The sequence below is a fragment of the Rhinolophus sinicus genome, chromosome 1 (assembly GCF_057876585.1).
Source record: "Rhinolophus sinicus isolate RSI-liver-muscle chromosome 1, RSI-T2T, whole genome shotgun sequence".
Classification (NCBI taxonomy): domain Eukaryota; kingdom Metazoa; phylum Chordata; class Mammalia; order Chiroptera; family Rhinolophidae; genus Rhinolophus; species Rhinolophus sinicus.
Window position 1 is genome coordinate 155,579,425 of NC_142501.1, and position 15,028 is coordinate 155,594,452.

The window sequence follows — 15,028 nt, forward strand, 5'->3', positions numbered from 1 at the left end:
GATATTTTTAAGGACTCTAAAACTACAATTTCATTATTCTTAGTTAGCTGTTAACTATTCTGACAGTAATAAACATTTTATTTTATATTCTTTATGAATAAGAAATACTTATTCATCTTTAATAGAATTGCTAATGCATTAGAGCCTCATTAAATTAATAGTTGTCATACAAAAAAAAGTCAAACGAGTAAAATATGTTTATCATATTAACTATAATCATTTAAGCTGGTATTACTTGAACAACGTTAAAAAACAATTTTAAAGCATACCAAACAACATTGATAAACAGGAAAATCTTAGCTGAAAATCTTGGCGCAAGAAAGGTGTCTGCAAAAATAGTCCCAAAGTTGCTCACCGATGAACAAAAGCAAAGGAGAGTTGAAGGTTGCCAAGACCTTTTAGAGAGGCAAGACGGTGTTTTGGGCCATGTTATCACTGGTGATGAAACATGGGTGTACCAATATGACCCTGAAACAAAGTGTCAAAGTACACAATGGAAGTCAGCCAATTCTCCAAGACCAAAGAATTTGGTGGTAGGTCCTTACTCTTTATCACTTTGAATATTTCATGCCACTCCCTCTGGTCTGCAGAGTTTCTGTTGGGATATCAGCTAACAGTCTTATGGGGGCTCCCTTATAGGTAACTAACTGCTTTTCTCTTGCTGTTTTTAAGATTCTCTCTTTGTCTTTAACCTTTGGCATTTTAATTATGATGTGTCTTGGTGTGGGCCTCTTTTGGTTCATCTTGTTTGGAACTCTCTGAGCTTCCTTGGCTTGTATATCTATTTCCTTTGCTAGGTTAGGGAAGTTTTCTATCATTATTTCTTCAAATAGGTTTTCAATTCCTTGCTACTTCTCTTCTCCTTCTGGTTCCTTTCTAAAGCAAATATTGGTGTGCTTGATGTTGTCCAAGAGGCCCCTTAAACTCTCCTTAATGTTTGGATTCTTTTCTGTTCCAGTTGTGTGTTTTCTACTACCTTATCTTCTAAAGTGCTGATTTGATTGTCTGCTTCATCTAATTTACTGTTGATTTCCAGTAATATATTCTCCTTTATTTCTGACTGGTTCTTTTTCATGTTTTCTATCTCGATTTTTATGTTTCCTATCAATTTGTTAAAGTTCTCCCTGAGATCAATGAGCATCCTTATAACCAGTGTTTGGAACTCTGTGTCTAGTAGATTGCTTGTCTCCATTTTGTTTAGTTCTTTTTTTTTGGAGCTTTGTCTGTTGTTTTATTTGGGACATGTTTCTTTGTCTCCCATTTTGGGTGCCTCCCTGTGTTTGTTTCTATGCATTTGGTAGGGCTGCTATGCCTCCTGTTCTTAGTAGAGTGGCCTTATGTAAGAAGTATCCTGTGGGACCCAGTGGTGCAGTCTCCCTGGTCACCAGAGCTAGGTGTTACAGGTGTGTCTTTTGTGTGGGTTGTGTGTGCCCTCCTGCTGTAATTGAGCCTTGATTGTTGTCTGCACACCAATGGGAGGATTGACTCTCAGGCTGAATGTTGTGAGGACTGTCCTATAGTGAAAGAATTGTGGTCCAGGTGCTGACCCTATGGATCAGGATTTGTTTTAGCAGGAATCTTGTGCCTTCCCAGTTTTTTCTTTGGGTGTGTCATCCTTGCATATGGCCAGATGATGCTCTGGCTTGGTCTGAAGATGGACACGAGGTATGCCATCCCAGCGCCTCCTAGGAGGAGACCCACTGAAGGCAAAGTTCAGCAGCAGCCTGTACCCTACTGGGTGTCACATGGCATGAGACACAAAGCAATACTCAAATAGTTGAGCAATACTCAAATGGGCTCGGAGGTGCCTTGAGAGGCCAAGCCTGGAACAGAGGCGAGCTGTTGTTAGTGCTGGGCTTAGGGCTAATTAGCCAAAGTTACATGCCACACTGAAGCACAATCCTGCTTATTTCAGTTTTGTGAACCTTTGAGAGATTTAGGAAAGTCTGCACCATGAGCTAAAACAAGCCACTTGTACAGAAAAGCCTCTGGAAGCAGTTTGGCTGGGTCTGCAAGTTTGATGGGGCAGGTCTCAGGGAATCACCAGGTGGAAAGAATGGTGTTAGGCAGGTTGATAGAGACTCATATGTGAAGCCTGCCTGCTTCTGCATGCCGGTAGGGGAAGGGCTCAAAATGAAACAATAGATTCTGCCAGTAGTTTCTGTCTGGGAAAAAGCTGTCCCTCCAGCCCTCACTCTGAAGCCAAATAATACAGTTCTTCCCCATATGTCTCTAATGCCCCATGAGCTGCTGCCCCAGCACTGGAGCCCAGATCAGTGAGTCTGTCAGTGAGTAAGTCCTTCACAGGCCCTTTAAGACCTGGGACTCAAGCTACACTTGTCTCACTCAGCCACAATTTCTGATGGTTTTCACAGCCAGAAATTATGGGGACTTCTCTCTGTGGCCCTGGAACCCTGGGTTAGGCAGCCTACTGTGGAGCTGGTACTCCTTGTCCCTCCAGGGGTTACCTCCACAGTTGAGATATCCCTCCTATTTTTATTGGTCACATGCACATGTGGGACCAGCCTGTTCCATATCTCTGCCTCTCCCACTGGTCTTGAGGTGGCTTCTCTGTACATCCTTAGTTGTAGAGCTTCAGTTGAGCTAGACATCAGTCAATTCTCAATGATTGTTTTTCTGTTGTTTAATTGTAATTTTGATGTGGTCATGAGAGGAGGTACATATTGTTTACCTACTCCACCATCTTGCATGGAAAAATCTCAAAAGTAATGATTTTAGAGAGAAGATCAACACCTTAGTTAACACTATATTGTTAATCCTTAGGTCATATGTGCTCTACAATGAGATAAAGACTGTTTGAAAAATAATTGGACTGTATTAAGGAGCAAAATATTATCTTCTTCAGGCATAAATTCATGATATTGTTGTTTCACTAATTATCCATTTTTATTTTCTTTTTACAAAAATGTTAAAATAAAGAAGGAAATTATACACTATAAACAATTTTAGGATTATTCATTTGATTTGTTAATTTGTTCCTTTTTGTTTGTTTATCTGATTCATTCTAAAAGTAAATAAGGCAACTTGCAAAATAAGTAAAACAGAATTTTAAAAGAATATGTAAATATTTTGATGAGAAAAAATAAGACTAGAGGAAATAAAATAATGCCAGAGATGACATAGCATCCATAAATCAGGTGCCATCATGCCCTATAGATTTTTAAAAATGGCAAAATACTTACAATGAAATTCCTGGTAGGAAAATAACAACAACAAATACAAAACCAAGAAATAAAAAAGATCAGTGTATCTAAATCATGAAAATATACCAATAGCTCAACAAAAGCCTAACTACTGGAGCCTGTCACAATTTTTCCAGTGCTGCTTATAAGGAAACAGAATGAAGCACACACAAATCTTTGTCCCATATATCTTTAAAACTTAAAAACAATAGTAAACCTGTTAGTTTTTTCTTAAATCATCTCTGAATAAAAATAAGGTATATAATACCACAGAATGGTATAGCAAAGATCATTTGATATGTGGTCAAAATTATGTTGACAGATAAGTAGGTGCTCCAAAGTGAAAAAATATTTGTTTATGGATGAGCTTCCAGGGCTTCCTCCATGAATATAATTTTCCAGCCTAGATTTTGTTAAGAATTAGGCAGTAAAGCATTTAGTCTCATCCAAAAACTTGAAAATTCTTCATATTATTAGGATATATTTAGCATACAAGTAGTACACTCTCACATCACAAAAATATAGACTATAGAAGATAAAATGAAATTATGAAAATTATTTTTAAAAATCAGCCATCATCTTTTAAAAATAACCCAAAAAATTCTTTAGCTATGTTGAACATTTGAATGTTCATTTTGCAATAGATCATGAACATGATATTATAATTAATAAAATACTTATTGGGCATTTGTACCGGTTTGCATTTTGAGATACGAAATAATGTTTTAATAAAGGTCTTAGATATACCTTTTTTTGTTAAGAGTGAAGATAATTTATGTTTTTGAAGAGGGGAGAAGCCATGAATATTAATAGTCAAAATGTTAACTAGATATTGGTTTTATATTCTCTAAAGAAAATTGAGCCTAGTCAAGAAACACTCCCGGATATATGGCTGCTCCACTACCTCTCAGAGATAGAGGAAAAAATTGGTGACCAAGAACCTAAAGGAGCCATAGGTCATGGTGGCAAAAGCTTTAGGACTAGAAATTTTTTTCTGGTAGGTGACACCAATCTCCCACTGAATCTATATATTTAAAAAATTTCAATAAAGCACCTATAGAATACCTAATTTTAAGCAATTTTATTTCCTGCTAAGCCCTCCAAGACAAATTAATTGCAGAATGTGTCCCTAGGAAACTAAATGAGTTGATTTCCACCTAAAGAAGTTTACTTAGAAGCCAATTAATTATTGAATGACATCTGCCAAAAAAAGATTTTGGCTGTAGTGTTACTCTTGTTAGGCCATGCTGACGGTAGTTAAATAGTGAGACCAAATTTTCTGTCAAGAGTTTTACTAGTCAGACTAATAAAGTCATGGGTTCTTTTGTCTCTCTCTAGAAGAAGAGAAAAAGCTAAGAAACATATTGTATATTTTCAGAAACAACCAATTTATAATATTAATGTTTATAGGGTCAATCAAAATGAAGCTTCTACTTTGGGCCTGCATCGTGTGTGTTGTTTTTACAAAGAAGGTGAGTAAATGAAGTTTTTAAATGGTAGCAATAGTATAACTATCAAATAACTGTAGACAGGGATTCATGTTAATAAGTTATTATAGTATTGATAATGATGCAGAACAGAGACATGTTAATGGGCATGAGGTGTATTGTGTCAATCTTTTCAAAAGAAATTTTAAAAATCAAAATAATAAAATTATGTTATCTGAAAATAGATAAGCAGTAAGGAAAAGACATGAGTTTAGAAATGCAGTGGGCTGGAGGACGATAAAATTATAGGGAAACAGAATACCATGTAGATAATCCTAACAGAGTTTATGTCTTCAAATTGTCGAAAACTGTGCTGGACGTGGTCTGGTAGTGAAGTCCCATTGCTGGCGTATTTATGTAATTACAAGGATTAGTTGATGGAGTAAAAGTAAATGTATACAATGACCTTCAATGTACTGTAAATAAATGAGACTCTAATATAAGAAATAGCTGAGGGAAAATTCTTAATTCTAGCCAATGGGTAGGCTAAATATTCTCTTTTGTAAAAAGAAGAAAATTATGATACCTAGCTCATAGAATGGTTTTGAAAATTAAATAAGATAATTATGCAAAATGATTAACATAGTGCTTAACCAAATGTTACTTGGTATTATAACTATTACAATTATTATCATCCTGTGAAAATTTCAAGATATTATTCTATCTCCTAAAATCACCTGAATTAAATTCTAATTTTTTTAAAATAGTAAATGATGAGTTTCCTACACCATATTTATTCTTATTTTAGGCATAATCTGTAGTGAATTCATAAAATATTTTAAAGCTTAACTGGCGAAGAAGTGAATATATGTTGTTCTTCATCTGTAAAGAGGTGGCAACAGATCAGTTACATACACACATATACATACACACGCGTGTGAGAGCACACACACACACACACACACACACACACACACAGAATGCAAACACAACCTGAGAAGTGTGAAAGAGAACAGCAAAATCGAATATATGAGTAAAAGCCGAATGATCTTTCTGATGGTAAGATTTAGGTATATGTAGACTATTACAAACCAAAATCCATAAACCAACATATAACTTCCTGAGGTAATTGTCTAGGTCAAAACATATAATGGTAATAATAATGACAATGATAATAATAATTATAATTATTATAATAAATAATTTATACTAGTGACTCATATTCCAAAAAATTAAATATACAAATTTTCAGTAATACGTAAGTTTGTGTACAGGTTTTTAAAATAAAAAACAATAGTAAAATATTGTTTTTCTTTGTTTTAGAAGCGCTTACACTTCCTTGGTGAGGTAAAACTTTTTATTATTTACATATAAATATCTTTGTCTTTAGTTTAAAGTGTATTTTACATTTTAAAACTCTGATTCCATTACAAAGCAATTTTGTGACTACTACTGCTGTTAAAATACGAGTGCTATTAATCGCTTCTTATTTGATAGAAAAAAATGTTTATGGGCTATTAATGTATTTGCATTGAATGTATTTACCATAAGGTCTTTACTTGTATTCTATGAGTAGGAGTATTAAATAAGTGTACTCCCTTTGTAGGGTGACACAATTTTTGCTATCTTAGTTTTCCTCCTCATGCCTCTAAAATTGTATGATAATGTACTAAGTTTACTTGAACAAACTAAGTGATGAATCCAGGAAAGCTTGCCTGTATGAAAGATTAGAGTAGAAGAAAGTGTGATCTAGGAAATACTAGCAGGAGGAGTGTGTTCCAAAGAGTTAGGTGACTTCTTCTGTGCAGGATATACCCGTAAAGTATCCCTATATAAGAGACCAAAGCATTCATCGATTGATGTTAGATTTTTTTTTTCAGTTCTTTGTTATTTTTGCCTCAAATTATGACAGGAGTGTGCTAAGAAAACTATGAGTGTACCTATCCACAAGTGTGCAGTAGATAAATATGATGATCTAAAAAAGAAAGGCCAAGAGATATGGTCTGGATGTGCACACTTTTGACCAAATACCATTAGACATATGGTGAAAGAGCAGGAAATTTTTTTAATGTAATTAAAAAAATTAAAACATTATGAGATATTAGTTTCAATCTTTTATGAGTTAAAATTTTAATCATAAGAGTCTAGGGCTCTATGGTCACAGTACAAACTACTGACCTTTGTCTCTAAACACTCTGGAACACATATCACTTGTGAATCATACCACAGGATGACAGGGTCCGTAAGCATACATTTTAACTTAGTAATTCAGGAACGCAATCTAAAGTTGGAAAGAACTATTATATACAATATTGAATTTTAATGAGGAAGCTGGATTGCCTGGGAGACTTAGGAACCCAGACACAAGCAAAGAATCCTTGTCTGCCCTTTCCAATACCTACCATGTGAGTACTATATGGACAGCACATAGTAGGCACTCATTTTATACTTTTTAAAGTAAATTCTTGACTATCCATCAAGAAAAACTTTAAAATATCCTAAAACTACTGAGAAACAATCTGCATTTTTTGAGAACTTATATTGCAAAGCTTAAGCAGTCACTGGGGATTTTGTGATAAATACAAATCATGATCCAATATAAATATCTGTTATAAATAAGCAACTACCACAGAATGGAATAAAAGCATTTGGTTCCCTGTACATGAAAGTTCATAAATAGATATGAATAAGAAATATAATGATAGTGTAGAAACACTGGAAATAGGACATTAAAATCAGTCATTGCATACCTACTTTATAAGAATGTATTTAGAATAACAGGACTGAGTCCATATAGTCACAAGAAAACAAGGCAAACAATTATATTGATCAAGGGAAAAAACATTCAAAGTTACTTGGAGAGTTTTGTCAGTTATAGTCACTCTGAATGTAAGCAGAGATCTAAAAGAAGATATCTTCCAGTTGCATAAAATTTAAAACCAACATTGTTTTCTTTGTTGTTTTAGAAATTTCTCTCATTCAGTGAAGAAGTAAAATATATCATATTTGTTTATACTTTAAGATATTGAAATGTATTTTACATTTTTAATTTGCTTTTAAAAGAGCATTTCCTATCTAATAATGTTAAAGAATTCAGTACTATTATGTTTTTCCTTGAAAAGCTAAGAAAGTAATTTAGAAACATGTTCTTTTTTCTTGCTGTGATAGGCTGAGGATCATGAGATTATCGTGCTGAGCAAAATAAGTCAGGCAGAAAAAGTCAAGAACCATATGACTTCACTCATATGTGGTACATAAAACCAAAAGCAACAAATGAACAAGACAAACAAATAAACAAAATCAGACATAGACAACAGTTTAGTGGTTACCAGAGGGTAAAGGGTGAGAGGGGTTGTAGAAGACGGTAAAGAGGGTCAAATATATGGTGATGGAAGGAGAACTGACTCTGGGTGGTGAACACACAATGCAATATATGTATCATAGAAATGTATACTTGAAACCTATATAACTTTACTAACCAAAGTCACCCCCAAAATTTTAATAAATATTTAAAAAATGCATATATAAGTATAAGCATATTTATATTTATACGTCTTACATTTATATAAAAATATACATAATTTTTTATTCCTACTGATACCCTGCCTAGTTTCACTGCCTGCTTATTAGGTTAAACTCTTTAAAATAAAATTTAATTATATAAATAAAGCTTTTATATCATAGAAAAATAGTGTTGATAAAAAAGGCAGTATTTTCCAACAAATATGAAAATTAGATCTATGTTCATAAACAGTGTCTGTTATTGACATCAGTCTTAAGGAAGAGACTTAATGGAATTAAAAAAGAAAATTACCTTTATTCATTGTATATCATCACAGTCATAACATGAGTAATATATAGATAGGATAAATATAAACAAAAAAAATTTTAATTGATTTCTTTGCTTTTCCTTTAGGATTACAATGACAATCCTTACCCAGTTAACCCATCTCTGGATAATCCTTATGCCATATCAGACAATGATTTCACTCCTCCCGTCTTTCCTTCAGAGAATAATTTCCCCAAGTACCCTGGGAATCCTGACACTAATCCAAGAACATCTGCACATCCCTGGATTCTTAGTGCTCCTGGAGCCCCCTTCAACCACATTCTTAGGTTTTCCGTACCTCCTGCCCCTCCTCGGGATTCCTCCACCATCCCTGTCTCAGGCAGACTTGCAGGTCCTTCTGCCTCATATGATGCAGTTGCAGCGGAACCATACGTAGCTGAACCACCTACTTCACCCACTCCTCCTGTCCCAGAGGTGGCAGTTGGGCCTGCTATGAATGAGCATGATGAAGCAGAGCCGGATGTACCCACACATACTGCAGCCACACATTCTGCCCCAGAACCTCAGTCTTCTACTTCTCTTCAACCGGTGGGTTGCCTAAATCTTATTCCTGTAATGCATGAGATTTGTAGGAGAGAGAAAGAAACACAATCTCTCCACAAGCACACTATCAGCTTAAACATTTTGAATAGTTTTATTGAGATAATGCTTGACATACAGCAAACTACATGTACTGAAAGTGTACACTTTGGTAACTTTTGACATATGGATATGCCAATGAAAAAAAAAATCATTCGGATAATGAATATATCCATCATAATGAAAAGTTTCCTCATTTTCCTTTGTAATTGCAGCTATCCTTTTTCTACCTCTGCTCTATTTTCTGTCATTACAGACTGATTTGAATTTTCTAGACTTTCATATAAGTGTAATCATACTATAGTATAATCTTTTGTCTGGCTTTTTTCACTCAACATAATTATTCTGAGATTTATTCATGTTGTTATGTTCCATCTTTTTTTTTGGCAGAGTACTATTTCATTATATGAATATATCATAATTTTTTACCAATTCATCTGCGGATGAACATTTTAATTTCCAAACTGAATGTTATTTATTTCTATTTAATTATTTATTTGTTGCATACTGTAATGGCTTAAACCTCCAGTTCTATGCAAAATAAAAGTGATTAGACCAATATCCCTGTCTTATTTCCCCCCAGGCAGTAAGCTAGGACAACCACAGGGTTCATTTTATTTGTTTCTTATCTCGTAAGGGTCACTGTCCTCAAAGTCTAATGTTCAGATCTTGAAAAACTGAATTTTGATACATTTTAAAAATATGTTTCAGGCAAGAGGATAAATCCAGTTTCTGTTACTCATCTTGACCTAAAGTATACTTCTCTAAACTTTTTAAAAACAATCTTTTTTTTTTTTTTTAATATTTAAGAAGCACTTAGTCCCTAAGTTTTAGTAGATGTGGCCCAAGTAATTGAGCTATTTTATAAAAGGAAAAGTGTGATTCCAAACTATATGGAAGACACACTGAACACTAGACACAGGCTGAAAAGAAATAGGAGCTTAAATCCATCAGTGAATAAATTCTGCAATATAATGCCACTAATGGGATACTCCTAGAAATTGTTTCCTAGAAGGAGATGCAAACTTTTCTTCTTCTTTTTTGTTCCTAATAGGGATCCAGATCAAGTTAAATGCTTATTTAGAACTATTCCAGAGAAGTATAGAGCTAGGCTTATTCTACAATGCTCCACACATTAACACGTTCATTCCGTAGGATTCTTTGACACAAAGCATTTTCCACCTACCAGTATATATGTGTAATTTATGGCTCACATAGGGATAGAGGGAAATGTTTAAAAAGTATGGATAGAAAGAAATAGAACTTAATAAGAAGGCGTCTTGAAAACACTGCTAAATCCTTTACACTTTATCCTATAGCCAAAGTTATCCATTAAGGACCTTCATTGAAAGAAGTGATTTGACCAGTTCTTTGTTTCCAAAGCTAAATCTGATGACAATATATTCTAAATATGAGTCAGAAAGAGATCACCAGGATACAACTTCTTAAAGAATAAATATTATTCAGAAAAGATAGGCCCAATACTATGAAATGCTGTACATTTTATTGTGTATGATAGATTTATTTTTTTAGGTAAAGAAATGAAATTTTCTAGAGAAGAGAGTACTGTGCATTTGTTTCTGTAAGACATATATGATAACAAAATTTTAAAATCACATTAAAGAGACTAATCTGACTCATCATCTGAAACTACGCTTTGAATATATTTTTACCACATGGAAACAAGAAAGTGGGGTATGGAGAGGTACTGGTAATCTGTGTCCTAGAAGCTCTGAAATTACGAACTCATGTCCTGTGTAAGAAACTCAGGCAACTTTTGGACAATAGAAAGTTCTTCCTTAAATTCATCCAATTTGATTATAACAAGTATTTTAAAATTGGTCCATATAGGGAAGAAACTTCCAAATGAGGGGAGGACTTTGAATTGTGAATGAGAGAACCATTGTTAAAATTGTCACAAATCATCCTCTATGCTCTCCATTCAGCCTCCATCCTTACTGCACACCCAGAACCACTGTTTTAGTAACAAATAAACCATTTAGATCTGAAATCTCCCAGTGCCCACCTTCTCCCCCACAACCTTGTCCCCATCCTTCTTTATACACTGTTTTGGGAACAAAGGCACTGCTCAGAAAGCTCAATTGGATTAACTCCATTTTAGTCATCTAGGCAAAAACAAAACAAAAAGGTTAACTTCATTCCAAGCTCTCATTCCTTCCCAAAGCTGCTCCAATTTTACCGTCATAAATATTCACTGGACAGGAAAATGGCAAGACTTTATTTATTTATTTATCAGCCAAATCAGAATTTCTACTGAGGTAACATCAGTAACTAAAGTAGAACTGAAAACCAAATGTGATGACGGTTAGGTTAGTATTCTTATTGATGCCCCTTAACAGGAGCTGTTGCCAAGGAAATTAAAATAAAAGGCTTTAATTTTTAGTTAAACCCAAATATTGCTATATATTTTTGGTTTTCCCTTAATTTATTATTATATAAAAGGATAATTAGTTCAAGATAGATAAATTTAATAAATTCGCATTTTTAGCAAGTATTTGTATTTAGTTTCTTACTATGTTAATTAATTCACAACAGGTAAAGGACAGAGTGCTACTTTTCTAGAAATGTCTTTTAAGGCAGAGAAGGAATTCTACTTCAAATCATTCAGTATCAGGAGGAGTATCTGAATCAATACCCCCACACAATAAAACATCTTGTATAATATTGATATATATACATGAATGCAAATCAATCATAACATTGAATTAATGTTGCATTTTCAAAGAGTTCATTGTTACAAGACTGCATAATGTCTACAAGAAGAGGAAAGAAAACAAGTTTAATTCTCTTAAACATGTACTCTACTTATGGCATGGATTTGTAGATGACCATTTAATATAGTCCTTTAACACTACAATTATAAAGCAACAAAAGCTATTTTGCTGTAAGTACAAGTAATTTGGTAACTTTACTATACATAACTGATATGTCATTTTCCTTTTTTAGATACTGGTGCAGAAGTCAGTGAAATCTACAAAAAAATTTGCTTTTTTTCCAAAGACTTTCATTCTGTTATATTAAAAATATCAGTCTCACCATAGAGGATGGTTTGTGATATTTTTTCATTGAACTTAATTTATACAGAAACAATGCCTATGATGTACTTTTTCTAATTTAAAAATTTTAAAGTCTCCTTTCTGAATATGTAAATAAGAATTGTGAGAGATGTAAACATATAATGACAACATGTGCCTTTCTTCTGAATGAGCACTGTCCAAAAAAAAAACACACACAAAAAAAACACAAGAACCCCTCACAACACAAGTAGAATTTTTTTTAAATCATTTGTTTCCAAATTATTTCTCCTGAAAGTGAACAGAAGGTATTTGAAGGGGAAACAAGAATCATTCCATGGCTCTCTCCCCATTCCCCTTACCCCAAAATGTTTCATCTACTTTTTAAAACATTTATTTAATATCAACTTACCCAACACTTACTAAGAGCCTAAGAAATATTAGCCTATTAAGCTCTTATAATTACCATATAAGTAGGTACTAATAGTACCCTTATTTTAAACATTAGGAAACAAAGTAAAAAGAAGACAAATGATTTGCCAAAGATTACACAGCTAGAAAAGTGTCAGAGGCAGGATGAGAAAGCATACCAAGAAAACATGGAGTTAGAACTTGATTAGAAATTAGAGATAACACAAACTAACATGAAGTTAAGCATGATGGTTGTATTAGTTTCTTCCAGCTGTTGCAAGAAACTACCATAAAGTTGGTGGCTTAAACCAACAAAACTTCTTTCTCACACAGTTCTGGAGGTCCAAAGTCAATTTTACTGCGCTGAAATCCATGTGTCAGCAGGGTCATGGTTCCTTGATGGGATTTTGGGGAGCTTTGACTCTTCCAACATCTTTCTGTGACTACCAGCGTTTCTTAACTGTGGTTGCATCATTCCAGTCTTCAAGGAATGCATCATAAACTCTTTATCTACCCTTTTCTTTACACTGCTTTCTTCCCTGTGTTCAAATCTTCCTCCCTCTCCCACCATAAGGATACATGTGTGATTACATTCAGGTTTCACCCAGATAATTCAGTATAATTCTCCCTATTTTAAAATCCTTAACTTATTTACAGGTTCCAGAGATTTACAGGTTCCAGAGATAATTTTCTTTGTTGTAATACTTCAACTTATGTAGCCAGCAACAACTAACACATATTAATAAGGTTGCATTTTTCAATTGCTTCCTAAGAGTTGCTAGCTTACTTGATATGTCTTCTGCCACCTGTGTTAACTCAACGATTAAATCAGGTGAAATAATAAAAATCAGGTGATAGATCAACCAATCTGGTCTCCTTGTTCATTAGAAAAAAAGTTCTTATTGGATTTTAAATCTTTATTTAACTGCTCTATCCATTTCTCAAATCGTTTAAAACCCATCAGGGATCAGTAATAGCAACTGTACTTTATTAAAACCAGCACCAATTATTTTGCATTTTTCTTTATAAAACCTCTAGTTAAAAATTCCTTAGACGCTGTTAAGAAACTAAATAAACTCTTCAGATGTTATAGTCACTTTCCCACTCCTAGAACCAAGTAAGTCTAGCTCCTTTAAATAATGATGACTGAACAGATCCTATTTATTCCTATTTGGTTGATTTAACACACACACACCACCACCACCACCACCACCACCACCACCACCACCACCACCACCACCACAAAAAGAGAGGAAGAAAGAAGAGAGCAGCATAACCCTTAATAATTAACCTTCTTCTTTGCTCTATAACTAATGGAAGTCTAGACCCTCTTCCTTCATGCAAATAAACCAGGAAATAAAAGTCCTTGCTTTGTTTCCAAACATTTGTTGGGAGACATTTCCATTAGGAAATGCAAGATGAAGGTGTGAAATGATTGTGACAGGTTAAAATTTACTGAGCTCGAAAAAGAAGAGTTATGAGAAAACAACCTGGAACTTGAAGGCATTAGCAATTACACCATGTGAAGAATAGATGCAGAAAGTAGGAGACTTAACCTGTAAAAGAAAAGTATTGCTAAGGGAACATGATAGCTGGTTGCAAATATTTGAAAGATCTCTACATCTTCATGGGAATATGCATTACATTTTTCATGTAACAAATCTACCAGGACATGTTGATTCAATATGTGGGAAGAGTTTAACAATTAAGACAGCCTTAATATACAATGGCTTGGCTTAGAGGAAGTTCTTCATCCTTGGCATGACTCAAGTACAATCAAAGGTAATGTTGAGAGAAGAATCAGGCTCTGATCAAATAGTTGGACTAAATTAGTGATAACCAGATGGATGGTTAAAAAATGAGATATTTGCCAGTAAACAATAGACACCAATGTTTCATACTCTATTTTATACATAGTGGTTCTTGTCAATAGTTCACTGAAAAGTAAAATGAATAATCATCTAAAAGTAAATTTTGAAAAAATACCTATATAGATATCATTTGATACCCACGAACTTCCAGATATTATTGGCAGTATTTTTGAGATAATTGTAATGTCATGAAGGAACTCAATCACTGTCTCATCAGTCTGTAACTTTTCCCTTTTCTTTTGTACACTCAAGTGGATCCATTATATCCTAAATGTCCCCACCACATTATTCATATTATCCATATCTTTATTCAAATCCATACTGCTCTTAATAAACATAGGGGTAAATTTTGGAGATTAGTTGAATTGTATGATAGCTTTAACACATTTCTGTTTTTCAGAAGGATTATGGATGGCACTTTGTGTAAAAGATTTCCAGTTAAAGAAAGTTAGATGTAGCTTGCATGACCTGGCCTGTTGCTAGCTTCCAATCTTAAGCTTACATCAAACTTAAGAAGATCTACTATGAGTCCCAATTTCTCACACACTTGCTATGATGTGCAAAATTCCCTTATTAGAACTTCATTTGTGTTAAGACATTTGTTGGGTACCAGTCTCAACCTGTCATTAACCATAATGTTGTGGCTGAACTG

At 34.0% G+C, this 15,028-nt stretch overlaps 1 protein-coding gene across 1 annotated transcript; it reads left to right on the top strand.

Annotated features, from left to right (window-relative positions):
• The first annotated feature begins 4,624 nt into the window (after positions 1-4,624).
• On the top strand, positions 4,625-13,006 carry PRR27 (proline rich 27). Its single transcript, XM_088794890.1, has 4 exons — positions 4,625-4,675; positions 5,954-5,977; positions 8,547-9,008; positions 12,839-13,006. Exons 1-4 carry the CDS (start codon positions 4,625-4,627, stop codon positions 13,004-13,006), a joined length of 705 nt encoding a protein of 234 aa, XP_088651016.1.
• Positions 13,007-15,028: the final 2,022 nt, after the last annotated feature.

Excerpts from the sequence above, each read along its gene's own strand:
- PRR27 (XM_088794890.1), top strand. The coding sequence starts at position 4,625 with ATGAAGCTTCTACTTTGGGCCTGCATCGTGTGTGTTGTTTTTACAAAG. Across the intron at positions 4,676-5,953 it reads GTGTTGTTTTTACAAAGAAG|AAGCGCTTACACTTCCTTGG; the intron begins GTGAGTAAATGA and ends TCTTTGTTTTAG. Across the intron at positions 5,978-8,546 it reads GCTTACACTTCCTTGGTGAG|GATTACAATGACAATCCTTA; the intron begins GTAAAACTTTTT and ends CTTTTCCTTTAG.